The 23578-nt window shown below is 42.8% G+C and overlaps 2 protein-coding genes and 1 long non-coding RNA gene across 7 annotated transcripts; all 3 read right to left on the reverse strand.

Moving 5' to 3' along the window:
• Nucleotides 1-8386: 8386 nt before the first annotated feature.
• LOC120720460 (von Willebrand factor A domain-containing protein 5A-like) lies at nt 8387-15540 on the reverse strand. Of its 2 annotated transcripts, XR_005692956.1 has the most exons (4): nt 15224-15540; nt 11214-11337; nt 10984-11107; nt 8387-8751 (listed from the first exon to the last, which is right to left on the reverse strand). XR_005692956.1 is itself a non-coding variant. In XM_040010149.1 (3 exons), the coding sequence occupies exons 1-3, from the start codon at nt 15530-15532 to the stop codon at nt 11028-11030; spliced, it is 513 nt and encodes a 170-aa protein (XP_039866083.1). In that variant the 5' UTR covers nt 15533-15537; the 3' UTR covers nt 10824-11027. The 2 variants fall into 2 exon arrangements, 1 of the variants encoding a protein (XP_039866083.1); XM_040010149.1 differs by lacking the exon at nt 8387-8751 and having other exon boundaries at nt 10824-11107; nt 15224-15537.
• A 1920-nt stretch (nt 15541-17460) lies between these two features.
• LOC120720421 lies at nt 17461-19771 on the reverse strand. 3 transcript variants are annotated; one of them, XR_005692938.1, is made up of 5 exons: nt 19432-19769; nt 18027-18681; nt 17855-17915; nt 17673-17753; nt 17461-17589 (listed from the first exon to the last, which is right to left on the reverse strand). XR_005692938.1 is itself a non-coding variant. In XM_040010099.1 (2 exons), exons 1-2 carry the CDS (start codon nt 19505-19507, stop codon nt 18071-18073), a joined length of 687 nt encoding a protein of 228 aa, XP_039866033.1. In that variant the 5' UTR covers nt 19508-19771; the 3' UTR covers nt 18022-18070. The 3 variants fall into 3 exon arrangements, 1 of the variants encoding a protein (XP_039866033.1); XR_005692940.1 differs by lacking the exon at nt 19432-19769 and adding an exon at nt 18995-19204; XM_040010099.1 differs by lacking the exons at nt 17461-17589; nt 17673-17753; nt 17855-17915 and having other exon boundaries at nt 18022-18681; nt 19432-19771.
• A 1245-nt stretch (nt 19772-21016) lies between these two features.
• LOC120720506 lies at nt 21017-22538 on the reverse strand. 2 transcript variants are annotated; one of them, XR_005692963.1, is made up of 5 exons: nt 22424-22538; nt 22226-22340; nt 21737-21914; nt 21408-21522; nt 21017-21306 (listed from the first exon to the last, which is right to left on the reverse strand). It is a non-coding gene; the product is annotated as an uncharacterized LOC120720506 (long non-coding RNA). The 2 variants fall into 2 exon arrangements; XR_005692962.1 differs by having other exon boundaries at nt 21022-21286.
• Nucleotides 22539-23578: the final 1040 nt, after the last annotated feature.

A 23578-nucleotide genomic window follows, 5' to 3' on the forward strand; every position in this document is an offset into this window, starting at 1 on the left:
GCACCGACCTCAATCACCCTATTTTCACCTTGTCACCTTCATAAGCTGCTCCTCTTTCTCACGAAGGCCCACCGCCTGCATGGGGGAGGTGGGTGGGGATACCGTGTGCCAGGGCTGTGGCCTCTACTGTTCTGGTTGTCAGTGTTCTTTGAAAAGCAAGGTGATTTTCCTCAAATCAGTATGTCCCCGCGATTGATCTAGTTTGCCACAACATGAAGAGGCTGCTGCTCCTACCTGTCCTAGTTGAGCTGGGCCCATAAATCCGTGAATCCTCTGACCCTGGCCAGTGTTGTGACATTCGTGTTGATAGAGAGGGACTAGTGACAGAAACACTTCTCCTTTGGGGGGTACCTCCAAATTGACGAGATGTCGCCCACAGGTCAGTCTGCAGAGGAACCTGCAGCGACGCATCACCTGAAAATAATTGAAACAACCCTGCACAAACAATATCCGCCCCCCCTTTCATAATTTGTTTTGCGAATTTATGTCTTTCTGTTCAAATAATATTATCCTCTTGCCTTTCTCATGATAATTGTTGACTTCATTGTCTTATTTTGGTTGCCATTCCTGTCAGCCCTGTGATGAACTGGCGTGCCCCTCCTTCCTTGGCCCATCCATTGATGAGAGCAGAGCTGGCCCCTTCCCCCAATCTCAAAAGAGACACACCTGCAATACACAGCTGTTTTTTTTAAGACACACATGTTTGGTACGCAGAGAACCTGGAATTCTCAATCACTTCTTGGTGCTCCCACCTATCCATCAGTAAAGACAAACCGCAAGAGAGGAGAGTTTTTTCATCTACACCACGCAAAATCAACTCTTTGGCATGGTATACAAGTATGCTTTCAGTCAATCTGTTTTAGCACGTAAATCAAACATACCTTGGAGTTTGCAGACTCATCCCAAAGGCAACATGTTGTTTACAGTGATATCACTTTAAGTCACTGAGATCACATGAATACAATCATTGGGACGATGTGTTCACAACCGACCCCACACTGTAAATGTTTGAATAGTCAGCCCCATTGGTTAAACTTCTTCAACAGGAGCAGAGGACTGTCCTGACGGGAAGAGGGAAATAGATGGTGAGGCCCCTGCGTGCGAGGCTACGATTTGAGGAAAATTTGAGGAAATATTTTGTAACTCTAACACCCACTTCTGACTACTCTGGCCTCTGCTGGTGCGAGGTATTACTCATATTTTTCAGATTGATTCACCTACAACCACAAACTCCCCATGCAGCCATGAAAATCAGAGGACAGAAACGGACAGAAAAATGTCAAGTTTACAGTTTCTAATATATTCCCAACACACTTAAAATTCCAGGTGAATTTTATTTGCAAACTAATGATTTCCTTATTTTTCACTCACCCGGCCTCAAGCAGAGGCCTCGTCCTGCCTCCCCACAGCAAGTGGCTGCCTTGTGGGCGTCTTTTGTCATACCTCAGCAGTTCAACATCTCTTTCACAACTTGTGTCCTGCAGCCAAGCTTGCCCTGCACACCCCAAACACATTCATATTTTAGTTCTCAGTAATAAGTCACAACCACACACACAGACACATCAGCACTTCTTACCTACGTGGGCCTGGGTTTGCTCAGTGTTGAGGACTGCAGAGCCGGTCAGGAGCAGCTGGCCTCTACTTTAGAGATGCGACGAGAGAGTGAGACAGAAGAAACATCACTGCGACAACCCAAACCTATTTTACAGCCTATTTTAGTTTAAAACCATACAAATTGACAGAAAAAGGGAATATGTTTGTTTTTGCTAATATGCTCTTGACTTTTATGCTTATGAATGGTCTAATGACAAATATCAGTATAATTAGGACACACATCATTTTTGCCTCTCCTTTTTTTAAACCAACCTTTAAAGTGATATAAAGATTCTCGTCACGGAGTTCGTGAGTGTTCTTCCATTAATTATTATACCTCTTTATGATCAACTTTTTGCCGAAAAAATAAAGGGAAACTCCACAAACATTTTTAATAGTATAAAACCATTTACCTGATATTATAAAAGTCATGAGTTTTGGCCCAGCTTGAAGCTGGAGCGAAAGACGGACACTCTTTTTTATTAATCCTTTATTTATCCAGGTAAAAAAAAAATCTCATTGAGATTAAAAATCTCATTTCCAGAGAGGACCCGGCATTCATGGCACAACAAAAGTACATACCAATCCTCTTTCTCGTCCTCAAGGAGAAGTCAGATTCCAGTGAGGGTTCAAAAAGCTACAGAAGAGAGAAACAGGTCAGTTCTTAAATCGACGTCATGAGAGTCAGAATGTCAGACATTTAAAACTCTTCAGACTTTTAATCAGCTGTTGGTGAGAGGATTAAACCCTCCAACCCAGATGTTCTACCACATTGCTAAAACATATTTACATGTTAAGGTTGCCATGGTAACATCCTATAGAGGTCAAAAAGTTTGAAACTTTCCGCTTCACTTTTTATCCAGGCTGTGATTCGCGTTTTTATTTTGAATACAAATTTTGGTAAAAGGTTAATTAAGACTGATTCTGTTTGAATTGAAAACCATTGAAAAATTGTAATTAAATAAAAACACTTATTACCTACATTGTTTGCCTCCCCTTTAAAGTTGCACTTTAGTCTTGTTCATTTTCAGCTGCAAAACAAACAGAAAATGTGAGTAAAAAAATTTCATTGATCTTAATCTGTGCGGACAAAGAAGTTTGCTGTTGTGTGAGGCTGGTGACCAGCCCAACAATGTTTGCGTCATTGGAGCCAACAAAAACCCAATTAAAAAAAATTGGATTCTCTCTGCCCCAAAACTATTGCAGCTCTTCTTAGGCTTATCCTTCCCTTAGCTCCAGCTCCTCCTTTATCTCCCAGCCCCTGCTCGAACTCCAGCTCTCAAACTCAGCCCCAGAACAAAGGAAAACCCGAAGGGGTTGTCGACACCATCCAGAGGTGCTGCACTTTTAAAGGGCTTCTCGTGGGTGTACCTCCTGTCAATGACGAAAAGTTAGGGGAGGGAGCTTCAGCCAGTCTCTCGATCCTCAGAGATTCCGGCTGCGGCCTCAGCCTGCTGATCAGGCGACCTGGCTGTTGTTTTTAAACTGATTTTCTACGCTTATCATTAATTCTTTTCAATTTATGTGAGGATTTGAGTTTTAACACTATTTGATGTTCCTACTTAGGAGAAACCAGATCGAGGGGCTTGCGATACATTCCGCACCCTGGCGCTGGGGCCCATCACCAAGAGGAGTTGGAGTTAAACCTCCTTGACCGTTGCTTGGGGGTGACACCACGAGGTCTACTCAGCTGTTTTTCTCTACATCTGTCTTTATGCCACCTCTTTCTGGTCCATGTTGCCAGCGGTGCCCTGTCTCCATTGCATCTTTGTTTAACAAGTTTGATCCTTCTAACTGCTGCAAATTTCCTCTGATTCTTTAGATTAAAAACAATCCCTCTTGTGTGTCCTGTGCGGCACTGGACACCGTAATCATTGTGTACACCATCCCGAGAGAGGATGGACAAATAAGCTGAATGACTTGTGTGAGCGTTACTCCAGGGGTTGCACGGCAACTGCCAATATGCCTCTTCAGCGCATGCCAAGGAAGATCTGACCTCTTCTGGTTCACTGGGTGCAGCCCGAGTCGCTTTCTAAAACAGCTGGTGACTATGGGTTTGAATTAAGTTTTCACACCTTGTTAAGCGTATCTGTGACCCCAGCATCACCATCAGATCAGGTGAAAATCAAAACCCCTGATTGGATTTGTCTGTGTTTCCTCCTCAGACATCAAGCGCGTTCTGTGCGAGCTGGTGCCGCACTGGGGCTTCCGTATAATCAATAAACTTCATGGAAGCGGCGAAGAAAAGTTCTGTTGCCGGACAGCTTTCTCACCAAATGCTTCCTGTTGGTGTCAGTGAACTGTCTGTCAGGCTGGGGGGGGGGGCGGCTTTTTTTTTTTCCCCTCTGACGTCAGCGTCAGTGTGGACTTTTTCACAATTATGGCTGAATTCTATTTTGACTTTCTTTGATAATTCTCGCATTTACTTAGAAACTAAAGTTTTTGATTACAATGCTTTCTTCTGCCAGGCGCTCATGGAAGGCAATCCTAAAAGACCTGGTCAAACCCAGGAATTCAGAAAGATGTTGGAATTGAAATGCGTCTCAGATAAATCCCGCTGGGATGTGGAACGAAGACTCAGAGAACGTATTTCATAAATAGCAGACACTGCGTAAGCCACACAGCATTTCACATGAGCAGTCTTCAAATTAATAAACCACTTTGAAGGCTGCTCATTTCTGTGTGAGTCTTTTCAGAAATTTCCCCCATCACGTCTGCTTCAGGTAAGTATATATGTCATTTCATTTATTTAATATAAACAGTCACAGTAATTAAATATTTACTATGCACAAAAACACTCACTTACACCAACCTGTCGGAGGCAGATGGCGCCCTCCCTGAGCCTGTTTATGCCAGAGGTCTTCTTCCTGTTTAAAAGGTAGCTTTTCCTCTCCACGGTCGCTCCTAGGGATCAATTGGGTCAAACTCTTTGTTCGCTCTTTGGTCCGTCACATTGACCAAAAAGCCAACATGTTCTTAATAGCAGTGGCAAGTGCGTGTTTTACATTTTCCATTGTGAACGGTCGCTTCTACTGCTCATTTATTGATTTGGCACCAATTTGGCCCCCAAATAAAGAAACTTTATGTCGTTCTTTCTTCAAGTATTTAATAACAAATTTCTCAATAAATCAAATTGCCTTCGAGTAATTCTTTGTATTTCCTCGTTTTTTAATTCGTGGCTCTCTAGTCAGTAGCCAAAGTGCAATATGTTCGCTACTTAATAATATCTTTGTATTGTTTTGTTTGGACCGATGCTCACATCGATGCTTCTGTTTGTTGTTGTTGAAAAAATAATTTCACATCGAAAACAAAACCGATTTCTGAGATTTATTTTTAAGACATTTCAACCTCTGCAAAGGGATCAATATAAAGCCGTCGTGTGTATTACAATCTTGTCTATTCAGTGGTGGTAGTGACGTTCTCAAAAAAAAAACTTCTCTGTCGGCACCATCTTGATAATTAAAGTGTGTCAGCAAGAACAGGTATTTACGGACGTCGGGCTGGCAGCAGCCAAAGTAAACTGCTGTTTCCCTTCTCAACTTCCTAGGATTTTCCTGGAGTTCAGGCTTCAAGTTGCTTCTTCCCTCCCTTTAATTCAATTTACTTATTTGTCAAGCTACATTGTCTGCTCACTAACCAACGCTAAATTGAGGGCTTAAACCTAACGGTTGCTCTTTCTTTAAATTCGAAGAAAATCCAGTTCACTTTCTTTTTTCATCAGTCCTCTCGATGTGTCTTGTAGCAGGTTGTTGGCTTTAACACATCAAAGATCTGATGGGTTGAGTTGGCCATAAGGCTCGTCAAGTTTAATATTGGTGGCTTATTGGGAAAAACAGTCCTGACAAAGTCAATCAGCCCCTCCTCCCAAACATTAATGGATGATGCATGCATGAATACCCAGCAAACATCATCTATAAAAGGATCTGTATTGTTCTTAATCCCCAAAAGTTGCTAATAGCAAGAAACAACACAGCCAGGGTGTCTGCCACTCTTTGTTTATTCAGATCTCTTTTCACACAATACTCTTGTTGCTTCTGAGCCTCTCGTTTTACTAAAGGTTATGATGGAGCAGCAAGACTGAACCAGTGGCTGGATAACATGAGGAGGAAGGAGTGGAGACCTGCACAAACATCATGTCTTTGAAGTGCTCGCTTTAAAACAGAATGCTTTCTAAGAGTGAAAGTTTAAGAAAATCTAACTGTAATATTTAACATGCCTACTCTCCTTTTCCCCCCCATTTGTACTAATTTAGGGAACACAGCAGTTGCAGCCATTTTAAGTTGTTTTTTTTTGTTTTTTCTCAGGCGAGGTCATCTGTCAGAGGGGCAAGAGGCAATATTTTGGTAAGTACTGACACAGAGGTAAGTGACTCTCCAGGTTTATTAAAGAAGGAATCAGAGTTTGGCAGTGCTGCTAAAAATTCAAAATGATTGAATTTAAAAAATAGAATTTCTTTCATTTCAATATTAGAAAACCAGACTGTTTATATTCAGTGTTATTTATGTCATTTAAATTTAAATGCTCATTTTTGTTTTGTGTGTGTTGTTGACGAGTATTAAGAGTAAGACAGATTATTTTCTGTCCCAAGGAAGGTCGATACGTTGGCCTTTAGCCAAAAGCAGACTCAATAAAAAAGATCTTTTCACGGGAATACAAGGTTTCGTTTGTTACAGGAATCTTAATCACATGAACGTGGGTGAGAAACACTGGCAAGGACTCCAGTGTAACAGAGGGAGAGCTTGGTTAATAATGGGCAGGACACACTGGGAGCAAAGGTGAAGCACAACAACTGATTTTGTTACTTGTCTATGAGCTCCTGGAGTAAACCACCCCCCCAGGGGTGTGTTCTGAGCCCCCTGCTGTACTCTTTGTACACATATGACTGTGTGGCCACTACCAGCTCCACCACCATCATCAAGTTTGCTGACGATACCGTCGTGGTGGGCCTGATCTCTGATAACAACGAGACGGCCTACCTGAAGGAGATTAGGAATCTGGAGAACTGGTGCCAGAGGAACAACCTCCTTCTAAACGTCAGTAAGACAAAGGAGCTGATAGTGGACTTCAGCACTAAGCAGGAGAGGAACTACCAGACCCCCGTCATCAACGAGTGCCCAGTGGAGAGAGTGGACAGCTTCAAATACCTCGGAGTTCACATCACGCAGGACCTGTCATGGTCCTGTCACATCAACACCGTGGTGAAAAAAGGCCCGACAGCGTCTCTACCACCTCAGACGCTTGAGAGACTTCCAACTGCCCTCCAAGGTGCTCAGGAACTTTTACTCCTGCACCATAGAGAGCATCCTGACGGGAAACATCTTAACCTGGTTCGGGAACAGCACCATGCAGGACAGACGAGCTCTACAGAGGGTTGTGCGGTCAGCTGAGCGCACCATCCGCTCCGAGCTCCCTGACCTGCACTCAATCTACAGCAGGCGGTGCTGGACCAAGGCCAGGAAGATCGTGAAGGACCTCAGCCATCCCAACAACAGACTGTTCTCTCTGTTGAGGTCAGGAAAGCGATTCCGCTCCCTGAAGACCAACACAGAGAGACTGAGGAGGAGCTTCTTCCCGCAGGCGATACGGTCTCTCAATCACACCACCACACAGTACTGACCCACACATATAGTTCTTACACACACTGGACTTTCTGGACTTTGTTTTCACTTCATCACTTAAATCCAAGACATAATGTGGATTGCACAACACTGGACATTATATTCTTCATTTCCAGTTAATACTTGTACAGCTGCTGTTATAGTGTATATATTTATTTATTTATATTTCTTCATACATTCTTATACAGTTCTATATTGTGTATTTTGTTGTACAGTTATTTTATTTTCAACTTTAATTTATATATTTTATCTTATTCTTTCCCAGTTAAATTTACCCTTCATTCTAATTTGTGTTGTACAGTTATTTCATTTTTAACCTTAATTTATATTTTATTCCTTCCTAGTTAAATTTACCCTTTTTAATTTTTCATATTTATTTCCTATCTTATTCATAGCCTTTTCCTTTTTTTGTTTTCTTTAGGTCACGAGCAGTTGTCCAAGCATTTCACTACATATCGTACTGTGTATGACTGTGTACGTGACAAATAAAATTTGAATTTGAATTTGATTTTGTGCCAGGTTGGGGAAGTTTCACTCTTGGTGTTTCTAATTTATATGCAATTGACTGAAGCATACACATATTGTATTATTCATAGGACTTTGTACAAAATATAAATGTCTTCCATGTGTTATATTGTGGTTTGATGTTTGCATATGTGGATGTTTTGTTTCTCATTTGGTTTGCTTCCCCCAGACTTGGGCTATTCCAGATGCTCACCTGAATGATAGAGAATAAAAAGAAGCCAGTTGCTGTTACAGGGGTTGGGTTCTTTGGTGTGTTTTGGTGGGTACACTCATGCTTTCATTAATAAAGATTACTAGATGATAAATATTTTTGCAGCCTCGTGCCATTTTGTTTGAACCTATACGTGACTGCTGGCCAAACTGATATAAATAGTAAGTGAAGTAAATAAACTGCCTGTGGCTTCTCAGGAAGTCCTGCATTTGGGTCCTGTTATTCACTCAAACCTGACAATAACACATCACCCTGTTTTATCCACAACTGTAAATTTTCGGAGACATCCCGTTTCATTTACTGAGATCAGCAACAGAGTTTCTGAATTCAAACCTCAATAAAAATGTGAAAATGACTCAGCTTTTCCTTCTTTTGTTTTTACAGCATTATGGACTATAAGTTAAAGCAATTAATGATGCAGTGAATGGTGGTCAAAGGGTTGATCTTTACACAGAGCACATCTGTCCCTTTATTAGCCCATTACAATTATTCCCCCATCACTTTAAAAAGGCAACAAAACATGCATGTAACATTTCTTCAGAGATGTAATTCAGTTTTAATTATATAGCGCCAAATCAACACAACAGTCACCTCAAGGTGCTTTATATTGTAAGGTAAATACACTAAGTAATACAGAAAAAAAACCCAACAATTGAATGATCCTCTTTGAGCAAGTACCTGGCAACAGTGGGAAATAAAAACTCCCTTTTAACAGGAAGAACCTCTGGGAGATCAAGGCTCAGGAAGGGGCAGCCATTTGCCACAACTGGTTAAGGGAGAGGGGAGCAGGACAAAAGAAACACACTTGTGGAAGAGAGACAAGTTAGTGTCACAATCTAAATGTTGAAGTTGGTCGACATTTTCAGATCAGACTTATGGTCTTTAAGCCAAGTTTAAAATTTGTTTTGAATGTCCTTGGTGTAGTTATTGATGTCATTTCTTTTTATGACAATCTGTTCTTAAATTGTGTTTTATTTCTCACAAAAATGAAAAGATTATGAAAGAAAGTCGAGCCAAAGAACAGAGTTGGCTCTTAGACTTCGAGTATAGGAGGCCCTCAGCAGAACTTTTAAAGAGAATAAGAAACACAGAAAACCTTAGATAAGGAGGTGTGCTCTGACAGTGCAGCGCAGCACCCAGAAAGCTATTTGGCATTGGCAGAGAAGACTTAGGAAGTTATTCAGGAGCAAAACCCTGGTACTCAACTTTGCTGCTCAAACCTCAAATATATTGATACTTTTACGCCAATATACAATTTATTTCCAAAATTGTTACAACAAAGAAATAAAAAAACCAAACATAGATTTCATAACTTTTTATGCTAATTATTATTTGAAAAGTCATTACAAAACAGGCAGTTTTTGAAAATTCAGATGTAACTCTAACTACAGTCATGAATAAGCAAACATGAATGAAGACTATGTGCTGTCTTAAGACGTTCAAGCAGGGCTCTAGAATGCGACCAATTTGGTCGCAAATACGACCAAATTTTTCAGTGGTGCAACTAAAAAGAAATATTTGGTTGCACCTGTGCGACCAACTGTTCAGGTAGCAAAAAAAAAAAAAGAATCTGCAACCTTCCCTGTGGTCAACAACAGACACACATTTTGCCCCTATCGTGGACTAAACCAATCACAGATAGTAAGGGGCGGGACCTCTCTGATTCGCCGTGGTCCAGATGAAAGTGCAGGTGGAAGTGGGAGGTGAGTAGCTTGAATAAAGCGATATCAATTCATTAAATCCTGAATGACTTTTAAATATAACTGTGTTTTGCCAGAAACGCCAGATTCTCAGATTAAACCTCACAAAACCATTTCAACAACAACCAAACAGCAAATGAGAGCAGGTACACGGATTCCCCACAAAGACGTAAACACAGAGCGGACCCGACGCATCAGAATCAACTTTGTCTTTCTCGGCTTTCTCACCCGACGGCCTTAGACGGACACGCTGTCGGAGCTCAGCGATTCTGATGCGTCCGGTCTGTGATTATGTCTTTTTGCGCTGATTCTGAGCTGCAGGTTTTGTCTCTTTCAACCAAAATTCACCGAGCCAGCAGCAAAAGAAGCAGCAAACTGCGCTTCACATTTGATCAATGTCGTCATGAATTTTGCTGTTTTGCTTCCACGACTATTAAAATCACACTCCATGCACAGCTAGCTCTCTCTCCCTATCTCTCTCTGTACTTCAAGAACAGTTTCCCGTCTCCAATCTCTGTTTTCTGTATTATTCATTCGCTTATTACCCACCAGTCTACCGTTTTTTACAGCGCTGCTATCTTTTTCTTTTCTTTTTCTTTTTTTCACTTAAATGACCTCGGACAAGAAAGCCTATTTTTTTCTGATGTTCAATACTGAAGAAATTTAAACTTTATATGCAGAACATTGTAGAATATTTTTAAGGTTATCTGCTATAAAAAGCCAGACCAGGAAAATCTCCTTCATGTTTTTCTGTGTTTTATTCTCAGTTACTTTCACACAAAGGCATCTGCTGTGATGTTCACAATTCTGATGAAGTCAGTACTGATAAATGATCAGAATTATAATATTTCTGACTGTCTGAGGCTAAGTTGAATCGAATCGGGACTTTGAAAACCGGAATCGAATGGATTATAGAAATCAGTGATGATACCCAGCCCTAGTGAGCAGCCTAGGCACGACAGAAGTGGATGTAGCTGTAATAAGAAAATAACTATTGATAACTTTTCTGTTAAGTTAAGGCCTGATCCTTCTGAAATTCATAGCCAGTGCTCTGACACGGTGTCATCAATCTTTGAATGCTGAAAAAGCACAGTGTATCCAGAAAAACACATTATATTATATAAATTATTATAAAATTTGTGTGCGCCTAACTTTTGTGCCGGTACGCCTAACTTTTTAAAGTTAGGCGTACCGGTACGCCCATGGCAAAAAGTTAGTCTAGAGCCCTGTCAAGGATCAATCAGTGTCAATTAGCAGAATGAAAGTGTTTTATGGATAAAAAGGGGTTGATGATATAAAACAGCTCTGTATCAAAGGCAGTGTGGAGTAAGCAGACCTGCTTCTGTTCACTCTGAAGATGAAGCTACTTTAAGAAAACTCTCAGAGTCCCAGAGCTTCTTTCTTCACGCTGCAGCCCAGCAGGACATTTCCAGCATCCACACACTCTGACACACACGGTGCTAAAAACACAACACAGATATTAAAATAATGATTGTGGGAGGAAAGCTGTAGAATGAAACAGTTTTTTAAAGCTGTTATTTTATCTGTTACAATCATTGCTAGTACCATTGTGAGCACAGAGCCACGAGGCAGCCTTCATAGCCAGAAGCTCCCACTCGTCCTTTGCATCCATCTTGAAACCATGAAGCCAGATCAGAGCCAGAATGGTGGCCCACACTTCACTGCTGGTCTAATTCCCCAAATCAAAATCAATCAAATAAAACAGACAGAAAACACATTTTACTTTCTACAACCAGTAATATTACATATGTTGTGTAGTTCTTTGTCACACGGGGTCACCAAGGTGGGCAGCTCTGCATATTTGATTTGGCAGATTATTACACTGGATGCTCTTCCTGATGAAATCCCAAACTGTGATATCATAAATGCTCTAAAATAATGTGCTGACATGTTTTTACAACAACTGATGAGGAAAATAATTTCTGCTGCCGTGTGGTTTCTGGATAATATCAGACGCTGGTGCAGCTCAGTGGGAGGTTAGGAGTGTGATTACTAACAGTGTTTTAAATCAAATCAAATCAAATCACTTTTATTGTCACATCACATGTGCAGGTACATTGGTACAGCACATGTGAGTGAAATTCTTGTGTGCGAGCTTCACAAGCAACAGAGTTGTGCAAAATACAATAATGTAAACAAGCAAAATACAAGAATGGCTACATCTGAAACTAATAAATATATGTACAATATATAATAGTATATGCATTTCTGGATGTGTATACTAAATATTTTTCTACGTGTGTGTGTGTGTGTGTGTGTGTGTGTGTGTGTGTGTGTGTGTGTGTGTGTGTGTGTACACATATTTTACAAATTAAATAGAGTAAACAATAAATAAAATATATAAAATAAAATATACAGAGTGAGACATGTGCAAAAACAGTGGCATTACTGTACAGTATGGAGTGCATAATGTTAAAGTTCCAGTAGTGAAGCTGAGGTGTCTATGAAGTGTTCAGCAGTCTGATGGCCTGGTGGAAGAAGCTGTCTCTCAGTCTGCTGGTACGGGACCGGATGCTGCAGAACCTCCTTCCTGATGGAAGCAGTCTGAACAGTTTATGGCTGGGGTGACTGGAGTCCTTGATGATCCTCCCCGCTTTCCTCAGGCACCGCTTCCTGTAGATGTCTTGGAGGGAGGGAAGCTCACCTCCAATTATCCGTTCAGAGCACCGCACTACTCGCTGGAGAGCTTTGCAGTTGTAGGCGGTGCTGTTGCCATACCAGGTGGTGATGCATCCAGTGAGGATGCTCTCAATGGCACAGTGATAGAAGGTCCTGAGGATGCGGGGGCTCATGCCGAATCTTTTCAGTCTCCTGAGAAAGAAGAGGCGCTGCTGCGCCTTCTTCACTGTTTTGTTTGTGTGTACTGACCACGTAAGATCCTCAGCCAGATGTACACCAAGGAACCGGAAGCTGCTCACTCTCTCCACAGCAGCGCCGTTGATGGTGATGGGGGTGTGTACTTCTCTGCACCTCCGGAAGTCCACTATCAACTCCTTTGTCTTTGCGACGTTGAGGGTGAGATGGTTGTCTTGACACCAGTGGGTCAGGGCGCTGACCTCCTCCCTGTAAGCTGTCTCATCACTGTTGGTGATAAGACCCACCACTGTAGTGTCGTCCGCAAACTTCACAATGATGTTGGAGCTGTTAGTGGCTGTGCAGTCGTAGGTGTAGAGTGAGTACAGGAGAGGGCTCAGTACACACCCCTGTGGAGCACCAGTGTTCAGTGTGACGGGGGATGAGGTGATGCTGCCCAGTCTGACCACTTGGCGTCTGTCAGACAGGAAGCTAAGGATCCAGCTGCAGAGGGAGCTGCTCAGTCCTAGATCCTGCAGTTTCCTGTCCAGCTTCGAGGGAACGATGGTATTGAATGCTGAGCTGTAATCTACAAACAGCATTCTCACATACGTGTCTCTCTTCTCCAGGTGTGACAGGGCAGTGTGTAGTGTCAGGGCTATGGCATCATCAGTGGACCTGTTGTGGCGGTATGCGAACTGTAGAGGGTCCAGTGAGTCGGGTAGTGCAGAGCAGATGAAGTCCCTGACCAGCTTCTCGAAGCATTTGCTTACGATGGGGGTCAGGGCTACAGGTCGCCAGTCGTTCAATGAGGAGATGGTGGAGGATTTGGGTACAGGGACGATGGTGGCCATTTTGAAGCAGGCTGGGACTACAGACAGAGAGAGGGAAAGGTTGAAGATGTGCGTGAACACTCCAGCCAGCTGAGCCGCGCATGACTTGAGGACGCGGCCGGGAATCCCGTCCGGACCAGTAGCTTTGCGTGCGTTCACCTTCCTGAAGCACCTCCGCACATCCTCCTCAGACACAGTGTACGCACTGAAGTCATCCGCGGTGCGCACACTGTCCGGTCTCATGGTGTTCGCTGTGTCGAATCTAGCGTAGAATACGTTTAGATCCTCACACAGAGAGGCCGTGGTCTGCGGTGTGCTGGTTTTCCCTCTAAAGTCTGTGATCGTGTTTAGTCCCTGCCACATACTCCGAGGGTTGTCAAACTGTTGCTCCACCCTGTCCCTGTACTCACGTTTGGCTGCTTTGATCGTCTTCCGGAGTTGGTAATGTGCGTGTTTGTAGTCCGATGTGTTCGCGGAGGCAAAGGCGGTGCTCCGTGCCGCCAGTGCCGCGCGAACATCTCCGTTAATCCAGGGTTTTTGATTTGGGAAGGATTTAACTGTTCTGGATGGGACGACATCTTCCACGCATTTCCTGATAAATCCGCAGACTGAGTCTGTGTACTCATCAATGTCCCTAGCAGCCACGTGAAACATTTCCCAGTCCGCGTGATCAAAACAGTCCCGCAGCGCAGACTCCGATTGGTCCGTCCAACAGTGCACCGCCCTCCGGGTTGGAGCTTCCTGTTTCAGCTTCTGCCTGTAGGCGGGCAGGAGCAGGATGGAGCGGTGATCTGATTGGCCGAATGGGGCGCGGGGGAGGGCTTTGTACGCATCCCGGAAAGAGGTGTAGCAGTGGTCGAGTAGCCGATCTCCACGAGTGTTAAAATGGATGTGTTGGTGGAGTTTGGGTGAGACTTTCTTCAGGTTTCCCTTATTAAAGTCTCCGGCTGTGATAAACGCTGCCTCTGGGTGTGCGGTTTCCTCGCTGCTGATCGCGCTGTACAGTTCCCTGAGTGCTCGGTCAGTGTCTGCTTGTGGGGGAATGTAAACAGCCGTAATAATCACTGCTGTAAATTCCCTCGGTAGCCAGAATGGCCGGCACTTAATCATCAGGTACTCCAGGTCCGGTGAGCAGAAGGATTTGACCGGGTGCACGTTCGCATAATCACACCAGCTGTTCTTGATCATGAAACATACACCACCGCCTCTGCTTTTCCCAGTAAGATCCTGTGACCTGTCCGCGCGATGCACGGAGAACCCCGGTAGTTGTATTGCGGAGTCCGGTACTTTGTCCGATAGCCAGGTTTCTGTGAGGCAGATCACGCAGCAGTCCCGCATCTCTCGCTGGAATGAGATCCGTGCCCGAAGCTCGCACAGCTTGTTCTCCAGAGACTGCACATTAGCCAGTAATAAACTGGGTAACGGTGGTCTGTTAGTGCGCCGTCTCAGTCGAACCAGAACGCCAGATCTTCTCCCTCTGCGTCGGCGTTTGCGGCCTCCAGGGCCAGAGAACAAAGGCGTCTCAGGTGAGATGAATGGGGGGTCTGCAAACGGAGCGTCCGTGTTGCAAAACTTGAACTCCGGAAAGTTATAAGAAAGACCATCTTTTATGTCCAGTAAGGTTTGTCGGTCGTACACAAGGAGACAAGTGCTACTCGCGAAAAAATGAAGGAAAAGTAAAATTAAACACAGAAAAAAGCTGTTGCTTGGGGGAGCTCGCGACAAGGCTGCCATACTCGGCACCATCTTCTGATATGCAGATGTTTATTCTCAGGCTGTGAGGCAGGCCTACGTTTAGTTTGACTTCATTTTATTTGTTTTATGGTGTGTTTTTAATTATATCATGTGTTTTTGTTCAAATTATAGAATCAAATCTGTTTTATCTCACATCATCATTTTGTGTTAATATTTAAATTGACAGCAGTGCACCTTTTCAGGCTTTGACTTTTCCACCTCCTCGTTGGTCTGTCCCAGTGCAGCAGCCAGAGCTGGATCAAGCAGCCAGCAGCCAGACGCCTCCTGCAGGGAGACTAACTGCAGCAAAGGGTCTCTGGGTGGCTGCTCAGGCACAGCAGCTGGAAAATCTAAGATGCAATAAAAACAAAACCTGATTATGGTGCTAGATGACAAACAGAACTCTACATGATAACTCAGTGCATAAAACACCGCACTGTAAACTATGCAACAGATAAATATTATGTTTTTCACTTGAAAATTACATCTTAAAAATGTAATCATTACATAAGAGCTCCACATCAAACACATTAATCACATCATCTTTGTAGTGAAATAGCTGATGACTCATTAAACGTTTCCATGCAATTTATCCACAGTGAAAAATATTCACTTTGCTGGATCTGAAAATCACGTTTTCCGAGATCAGACGAGATCGGGCGTGTTCAGGGTGGTGTGGCCGTAAGCGTAGACATTGAGGGCTAGCAGGAGGGACTATGCGCTTACCTGCTGCTCTCTGGCAGGTAGCTCCATGCCCTCCTGGGTTTTAAATGCACCTTAGAACACACATGCATCAACACTACAATGAGCGGGTGGAGGGAGGTTTGGAGTCTTCTCTAACTCTGCGGCCTGCTGGAGGGAAAAGGGTAACACCACCTGGGTCTGGGTGCAGTTCCCCCCTCCAGGGCAAGGGTACCTAGACCCGGTTCGTAGAGTACGCTTGGGGAGTGTGATTGTGTGTACAGCGTCTCTTTATGTCTGTCTCCACGTTGGTTGAGTGTGGAGTAAGTGCATATGAGAGCATGAGGGTGGGAATGGATGTTTGTATCTGTGTGTGCCTGTATGTCTGTGTCTATATGTCAGGTTGGGTGTCAGACGCCACCTCTCTGGGGACATCTCAGGCCCTCCAAGGTTTGGAGGCCTATCTCCCCCCACCACCACTTCCCCTGCCAGTGGCGGACTCCCTCAGATATCGGTGCGTTGGTGGTTCTTTGTGTCTGGGGATGGGCGTCCAGGTACACATGGGCTCACTCCTTGGCGGCCGCTTATCGGGGCCTGGAGCCTGGGGCTCGCTCGGGCCACTTCGGAGGTGGGGTGCCCCCGGCCTCTCGGCCTGGGGCTCGGTCACTCAGGCACAGCTGGCTGCCGGCGGAGCTCACGGGCGCGTCACTGCAACTCCACCTGGCTTCTGCTCCGCGGCTGCTGAGTGAGCCCTCATCTGGGACTCTCCTCAGCTCTTTCTGGGACAGTGGCGCGGCTGCCCCTCTGTTGGTCTTCCTTGGTCTCTTGTGTTCTGGGGGCCTCTGGATGTCTGGAGTTTTGATCTCTTCCATACCTGCTTCATGCCCTGGAGGACGGGGCTGTGGCCCCCCCACACCCTCTAGCAGATCATTACATGAAGGAACCTTTTAAAAAAACAAGCGCGTCCATGCTCACAGGTGTACACACGGGTGATCACACCCACAAACTACACCCTTTTTGGCTCCTACCTCAAAGCACACTGTGTTCTGTTGATCTTATGTGCTGCACAATAATGTTTAATATTTAGTATTTACTGTCATATTCCCATATATCATTGTGATGTTGTTTATTCTATTACTCTTGTTCTCTTCTGCTTGTTTTCTCTTTTCTTTCTCAACAGGTGATCCAGGTGATTGATAGAAGCATTTTCTTTTTTTCTTTTCTTTTTCTTTTTCTGCCCATTCTGTTGGGTTTTGTTTTTTGCCCTTCTCCCCCGTCCCTCTTCTCAGCTGTTTCTCTTTCCCTCTTTCTTTCTCCCCTTCTTTCCCCCAGTCAAGTCTGTCCCGTATTCAGCAAGTGAAAATAAAATAAACAATAAAAGATGAATCAAATGGACCATTACGGCAAGGCTGGGATGGTCAATTTGGTAAAGTAAATCCGTTGGGCATCTTTCTTTGCCTTTAGACAATAATTCTGATGGCAAAAGAGCCAAACGGGACAGGCAAAAAAAAAAAAGAAAAAGAAAATCACGTGTTCATTTCATTAGACACTAGCAATACTATTAAACTGGACCTTATCATTCTCATATAGCACTAAATGTGAAACTGAGTCATATCATAACAATCTATATATGTAATATGTGTTTGCCTGAATCTTCCAGCACAAACAGAAAGAGGAGCTGTTGTCTGAGTATCAATGCAAATACACACCAGAAATCGTTCAGTAAAGACAAATTTAATAAATGAAAGCTGGTGAGAGGGCCTTTGATGTTTCTCTTTGGATCATCCTTCCATCCATTTCTTCAGCTTATCCAATTCAAGATTGGAGCCATCCCAGCTGTTATGGGGCCAGAGGCAGGAGTACAACCTGGACAGGTCAGTCTAACACAGAGAAACAGACAACTATTCACACTCACATTCAACCTAACTGCATCTCTCTGGACTGTGGGATGAAGCTGGAGTACCTGGAGGGAACCACAAAGGCGCCAGGACTGTCTTGCTCTCAGGTGACGGCCGTTCACGCTGCTCTGAAGACCCTCAGTTGTCTTTGGATCAAATAACACCAAATGAGAGTGAATCACTTCAGAAACACAGGAACACTCCTGGTTATTGTGAGCAAACGTCATAACAAGATGAATATATTTACCATTTTACTGAGGGAAAATCTTCTGTGTGGTGTTTCTTCGCAGCGTGACTCATTTTCCTGACTTTTAGAAACAAGAGGCAGAAAAGAAAGAATAAAAGTTAAAACCTCGACGATTTTCAAATATTTTAGGACATTAATTTAGAAACAACCTTAAGCACTATTTACTACTTACCACTTTGTTCAGGCTTGCTGACGTTCGACATGCTTCACTGTATATTATAATCTCAAGCGCTTCCTTGCTGGAGTCGGGCTCCGGATGCTGCTCTCTTCCTCCGGAGCCTTCCTCTTAGCACGCTTTGCCGACATATTTAGAAAACGGCAGAGCACCGAAGTGAGAACTCTGCCGTCCGCGCTGTAGTCTGTTATTCTCCAGCGGTTCGTCATCTCAGTGTCCTCTGTTCGGTAAACAGTGGAGATGACTCTGGTGACGAGGAGGCCGTCGACAGTCAAGGTGCCGACACAGTTCCTCCGATCTGCTTTCAGCACAGCAAGATCCGCTTTCTCTGGAAGAACTGGAGTCAGGAAGCGTGGATGAGAGCTGGAGCCCGCAGGCGGCAGCATCATGCCAGCTGGTGAGTCCGTAGGAGGAGAAGGAGTGGTGTTCTCTCTCTGGCTCTGCCTCACATGGACAAATGGTGTCGTCACCTGGTCCCGGTGGAACAATCCTTTAAAAGGTATGTAAGGAAAGTCCTTGGACCCCGTCACCAGGTTATGGTAAAGAGTGAGGACCAGGTGGGACATGGAGTCCAGTTGGCTGCTGCTCAGTTCACGGTTCCTCAAGTTAATGACGACCATCTGAGGAGCAGTGATTGGACTCACCAGCTCAGCTACGAGAAAGCAAAGCATGCGTGTACGTTAATCATGTGATCACACAAACTAAAGCCTGAATTTAAATTGTCCAGACATGGCTTTACATCATCATAAGCTCTTCCACACACAAACAGTAAGAAGCTCCCAGCAGAACTCATTGTTTATGAAAGCCTTCACATTTTTTGGTAAAAGTTTTCATGCGGTGTAAGGCTGCATGGACTTTCACTGAGGTTTTAATACGCATTCACATTAAGGAGTAATATCTTCATATTAGTTGAGCATCGATATTTTGAGAATAAAGCAGCTACATTTAGGTGAGAAACCTCCCACCTCCTTATTGCAGGCACACACTGTTTCAATCTCAAACTCATCCAGCGACTCTGTGAACTTTTAAAACTCCATTCTCCAGCTTTATAAAATTCACAATCTATGAAACTTTCACGTATAACTCAGCGCCAGCAGCCCAAACATGTCAACTCAAACCCTCTACATGCAAAAACGGCCGCGCGCTGACGTCAGCGTCCTCCAATGCCTTACGTCGTTTCCAGGGCGCGTGCATTCAATTGTTTTTTTTTCCAGCGATTTAAAAAAAACATGGCGCCATCTTTATAGTGTACTGGCACATGTTAAAATTGATGTTACTCAAGTATGAAACATCTCATCCTAAATGTTAACGCTCATGAAGTCCTACTTCCAAACAATAAAAGACAAAAATCTAAGTTGTATTTGTTTGCTAGCACTCTGACATATTAGCCTGCTGTACTCACCATAGCGTTGATCTATCACCTCCTCAATGAAAAGGGAGAGCAGGTGCATCTCGCGACTGAAGTTTGTAGAAGTCATTTCGCAAATCCTTCTTGAAGATTTTCAAACGTTGGCTGTAGTTTGAAAAATCCGAGTTTTCACAGCACTAGTGGGAAAAAGCTCCTGTTTGCGCTCAAACGTGAAACCCGAATTCCAAGTTTGCCTCCTGCTTTTATACCTGCACTCAAACACGTCATCATCACCATGACTCCCAGTGCCACCGAAAATCAATTTTATTTATTTAAAATAAAGTTCGTCTAATTATCATAGCTTTTTCAAAAATATATATATTTCTCATTTTATTTTACTGTTTTATTCATCCTTTATAAAAATATGTTGCCAAACTTTGTCGTTTTAATTCTTTAAAAAAATCATTAATTCACCAGTTTACAAAAATGAAGATCGATATCTGAAATTTAAATTAATAAATAAATAATTACAATTGATAATGGATTTTTAGCATTAAAGAATAGTTTTTCAATGCGCTTTAAATGTTATCAGAGCCGATGTTGTGCCAAAAAGTGATCGCAGTCCAAAAAGTGATTTACGGTATTGAAACGTTTGTTTGTGTCATGACATTTGTAAACAGTTGATGTTTAAGGTGCAGTTCACGTGGAAGCCAGAGGAGGGTGGTGTTGTGCGCATAATACAAAGTGATGGCGAAACCTAAAAGACGGTGTCATGTCTGCTCCCTGAAGCAATCTCATAACAGTTTCAATCTATTTCAAGCCAGTTAGCACATTTCTGTTATGAAGTTTAATAATTTTTTGGCAGTAAACTTTTAAATCCTTTTATTATGAATATCACATTTTCAGATTTTCAAGAGAGACCAGACCAATAGGGCAGCAGAAATCACAAAAATAAATAAATGTTTTATAAAGATTAAAACAGAATAAAAAAAAAAAGACTGGAATGATTATGATGTATAACACAGAATATGTACAATAACAGAGTTATAAACACAACTAGAAAACACGTCATACTTTTTATTTCATCTATAACCTCTGTGTAAATTTTGTTGATTGCAAAGTGTTTATGAATATGTTTTTAAAAGCTGGTTATCTGACTGTCAGTTAATAGCAATTAAAAAGAAAGCTGATTTTTATTATTCCTAAATGGAAAAAGTCCATTATGAATTTTTGTTATGAATTTCATTTATCAATCCACCTCCTCACTGCTCTTTCCCGGTGCAGCAGCCAGAGCTGGATCAAGCAGCCAGATGGCTTCTGGAGGAAGACTAACTGCAACAAAGGGTCTCTGGGAGGCTGCTCAGGCACAGCAGCTGAAAAATCAAAGATGAAATAAAAACTGGACCTGATCATGGTGCTGCATGAGACAAAAAGTCTAGATGATAAACCAGTGTATGAATTGGTAACACTGCTTATGATGATCATGTTTAGGTGGAAACTAGCGAGCTAACTTCCTGCTAACCTCTAACTCAGTTAAATTGAATAAACTCTGTTTTCATGGATGCCTGGATCCCCCCCCCCCCCCCCCCCACCGCATGCATGGGGGGGGGGGGGAGGATACCGTGGGCCAGGGCTGTGGCATCTAATGTCTGGTTGTCAGTGTCCTTTGGAAAAGCAAGTGATTGTCCTCAAATCAGATGTCCCAGCAGATTGATCTAGTTTGCCAACAACATGAGAGGCTGCTCCTACCTGTCCTAGTGAGCTGGGCATAAATCAGTGACCTCTGACCCTGGAAAAGTGTTGTGATTAGTGGAGAGAGGACAGTGACAGACACTTCCTTTGGTAAATCCAATATGACTGAGATGTCGACCACAGTCAGCTGCAGAGCAAACTGCAGCGACTGCATCACCTGAAAAATAATGAAAAACCCTGAAAAAATATACATGAATGTTTTTGGAATTTATGTCTTCTGTTCAAATAATAATATCATCTTGCCTTTTCATGATAATTGTTATGACTCATTGTCTTACTTTTGGTTGCATCCTGTCAGTCCCTGTGATGAACTGAGCGTGACCTCCTCCTTCCTTGGCCATCCCATTGATGAGAGCAGAGCTGGCCCCTTCCCCAATCCCAAAAGAGAAACACCTGCAATACAACAGCTGTTTTTAAGACACACAGGTTTGGTACGCAGAGAACCTGAATTCTCAATCACTTCTTTGGTGCTCCCCACCTCTCCATCAGTAAAGACAAACAGCAAGAGAGGAGAGTTTTTTCATCTACACAAGCAAAAGCTCAACTCTTTGGCAGGTATACAAGTATGCTTTCAGTAATCTGTTTTAGCAAGTAAATCAAACATAACCTGGAGTTTTGCAGAATCATCCAAAGGCAACATGGTGTTTTACAGTGATATCACTTTAAGTCACTGAGATCACATGAATACAACTCATGGGAAGATGTGTTCACAACGAGACCCCAAACTGTAAAATGTTTGAATAGCAGCCCATTGGTAAACTCTTCAACAGGAGCAGAGGACTGTCCTGAAGGGAAGAGGGAAAAGATGGTGAGGCCACTGTGTGAGAGGAACGATTTGAGGAAAGATTTGAGGAAATATTTTGTAACTCTAACACCACTTTATGAATACTCTGGCACTGCTGGTGCGAGTATTACTCATATTTTCAGATTGATTCACTACCAACACAAACTCTCCACATGAAGCCATTGAACACATCAGAGACATGAAACGGCCAGAAAAATGTCAAGTTTACAGTTTCTAATATATTCCAACACAATTAAATTCCAGGTTGAATTTTTATTTGCAAACTAATGACTTCACTTATTTTTCACTCACCCGGCTCAGCAGAGGCCTGTCCTGCCTCCACCACAGCAGTGGGCTGGTGGGCGTCTTTGTAATAAATCAGCAGTTCAACATCTCTGTCAAACTTGTGTCCTGCAGCCAGCTTGACCTGCACACCACAAACACATTCATATTTATTCCTCAGTAATAAGTAACAACCACACACAGCAGACACATCAGCACTCTACCTACCGTGGCCTGGGTTTGATCAGTGTTGAGGTACTGCAGAGGGTCCAGGGAGCAGTTGGACTCTACTTTAGAGATTGGACGAGGAGAGGCGACAGAAGAAACATCACTGGACAACCAAAACTATTTTACAGCTATTTTAGTTTAAAACCATAAAAAGTGACAGAAAAGGAATATGTTTGTTTTTGTAAATATGCTCTTGACTTTTATGATCTATGAATGGTATAATGACAAATATCAGTATAATGAGGAAAACATCATTTTTGCCTCTCTTTTTTTTAAACAAACCTTTAAAGTGATATAAGATTTTATGTCAGCGAGAGTTAGTGAGTGTTAAGTAATTATAAACCTCTTTATGATCTAACTTTTGGAAAAAATAAGGGAAACTCCACATAACATTTTCTTAATTAGTTAAAACCATTTACTGATATAAAGTCATGACGTTTGGCCAGCTTGAAGATGGAGAGAAAGACGGACACTCTTTTTTTATTAATCCTTTATTTATCCAGGTAAAAAAAATCTCATTGAGATTAAAAATCTCATTTCCAAGAGAGACCTGGCATCATGGCAACAAAAGTCACATACCACCTAACATTTAAAACAAATACAATATCCCATACCAACACGTGTAAAATATACAATAACACATTAAAAACAATCACATTGAGTAAAAGAGCTGTTCTCTCGTTCCTTTAAGACAGACTTAAACTCTCCCAAGGTAACCAATTCTGATAATTTCAGTTCCTTCTGCAGATTATTCCAGGAAGCAGGGGCAGCGTATTTAAAACCTTTTTCCCCAATTCTGTTCTGATTTTTGGGACAATCAATTGTGTGATTTTGTTCGAACGAAGGCTGTATTGGTTGTGGTCTTTCTCGAATTGATGAGATTCTAGATTGGTTTTGGTGTTTCTGTGTGAAATCAGTAAAAGTATGAACATCATCGCCATCTAGTGGCAGAGAAAAGGAATTAAAACACTTTGCGAATGAGCTGCCACAGCAGTGGTCCAATCTTCTACTGTGTTAGGAGTATTCAGACAATTTTGACATACTTTTTTTCCACAATGGTAAAACCAATATTAGGTACATAATTCATGACAAATAAACATGTAAAAGGGGTTGATGATATAAAACAGCTCTGTATCAAAGGCAGTGTGGAGTAAG

The sequence above is a fragment of the Simochromis diagramma genome, unplaced genomic scaffold, assembly GCF_900408965.1.
Source record: "Simochromis diagramma unplaced genomic scaffold, fSimDia1.1 OVJJ01000408.1, whole genome shotgun sequence".
Taxonomy (NCBI): Eukaryota; Metazoa; Chordata; class Actinopteri; order Cichliformes; family Cichlidae; genus Simochromis; species Simochromis diagramma.

Excerpts from the sequence above, each read along its gene's own strand:
- LOC120720460 (XM_040010149.1), bottom strand. The coding sequence starts at position 15,532 with ATGATTACATTTTTAAGATGTAATTTTCAAGTGAAAAACATAATATTT. Across the intron at positions 11,338-15,223 it reads AAAAGTCAAAGCCTGAAAAG|ACCAGCAGTGAAGTGTGGGC; the intron begins GTGCACTGCTGT and ends TTGGGGAATTAG. Across the intron at positions 11,108-11,213 it reads GTGGCTCTGTGCTCACAATG|CACCGTGTGTGTCAGAGTGT; the intron begins GTACTAGCAATG and ends TTGTGTTTTTAG.
- LOC120720421 (XM_040010099.1), bottom strand. The coding sequence starts at position 19,507 with ATGACTTCTACAAACTTCAGTCGCGAGATGCACCTGCTCTCCCTTTTC. Across the intron at positions 18,682-19,431 it reads GGTGATAGATCAACGCTATG|CTGAGCTGGTGAGTCCAATC; the intron begins GTGAGTACAGCA and ends GCTTTCTCGTAG.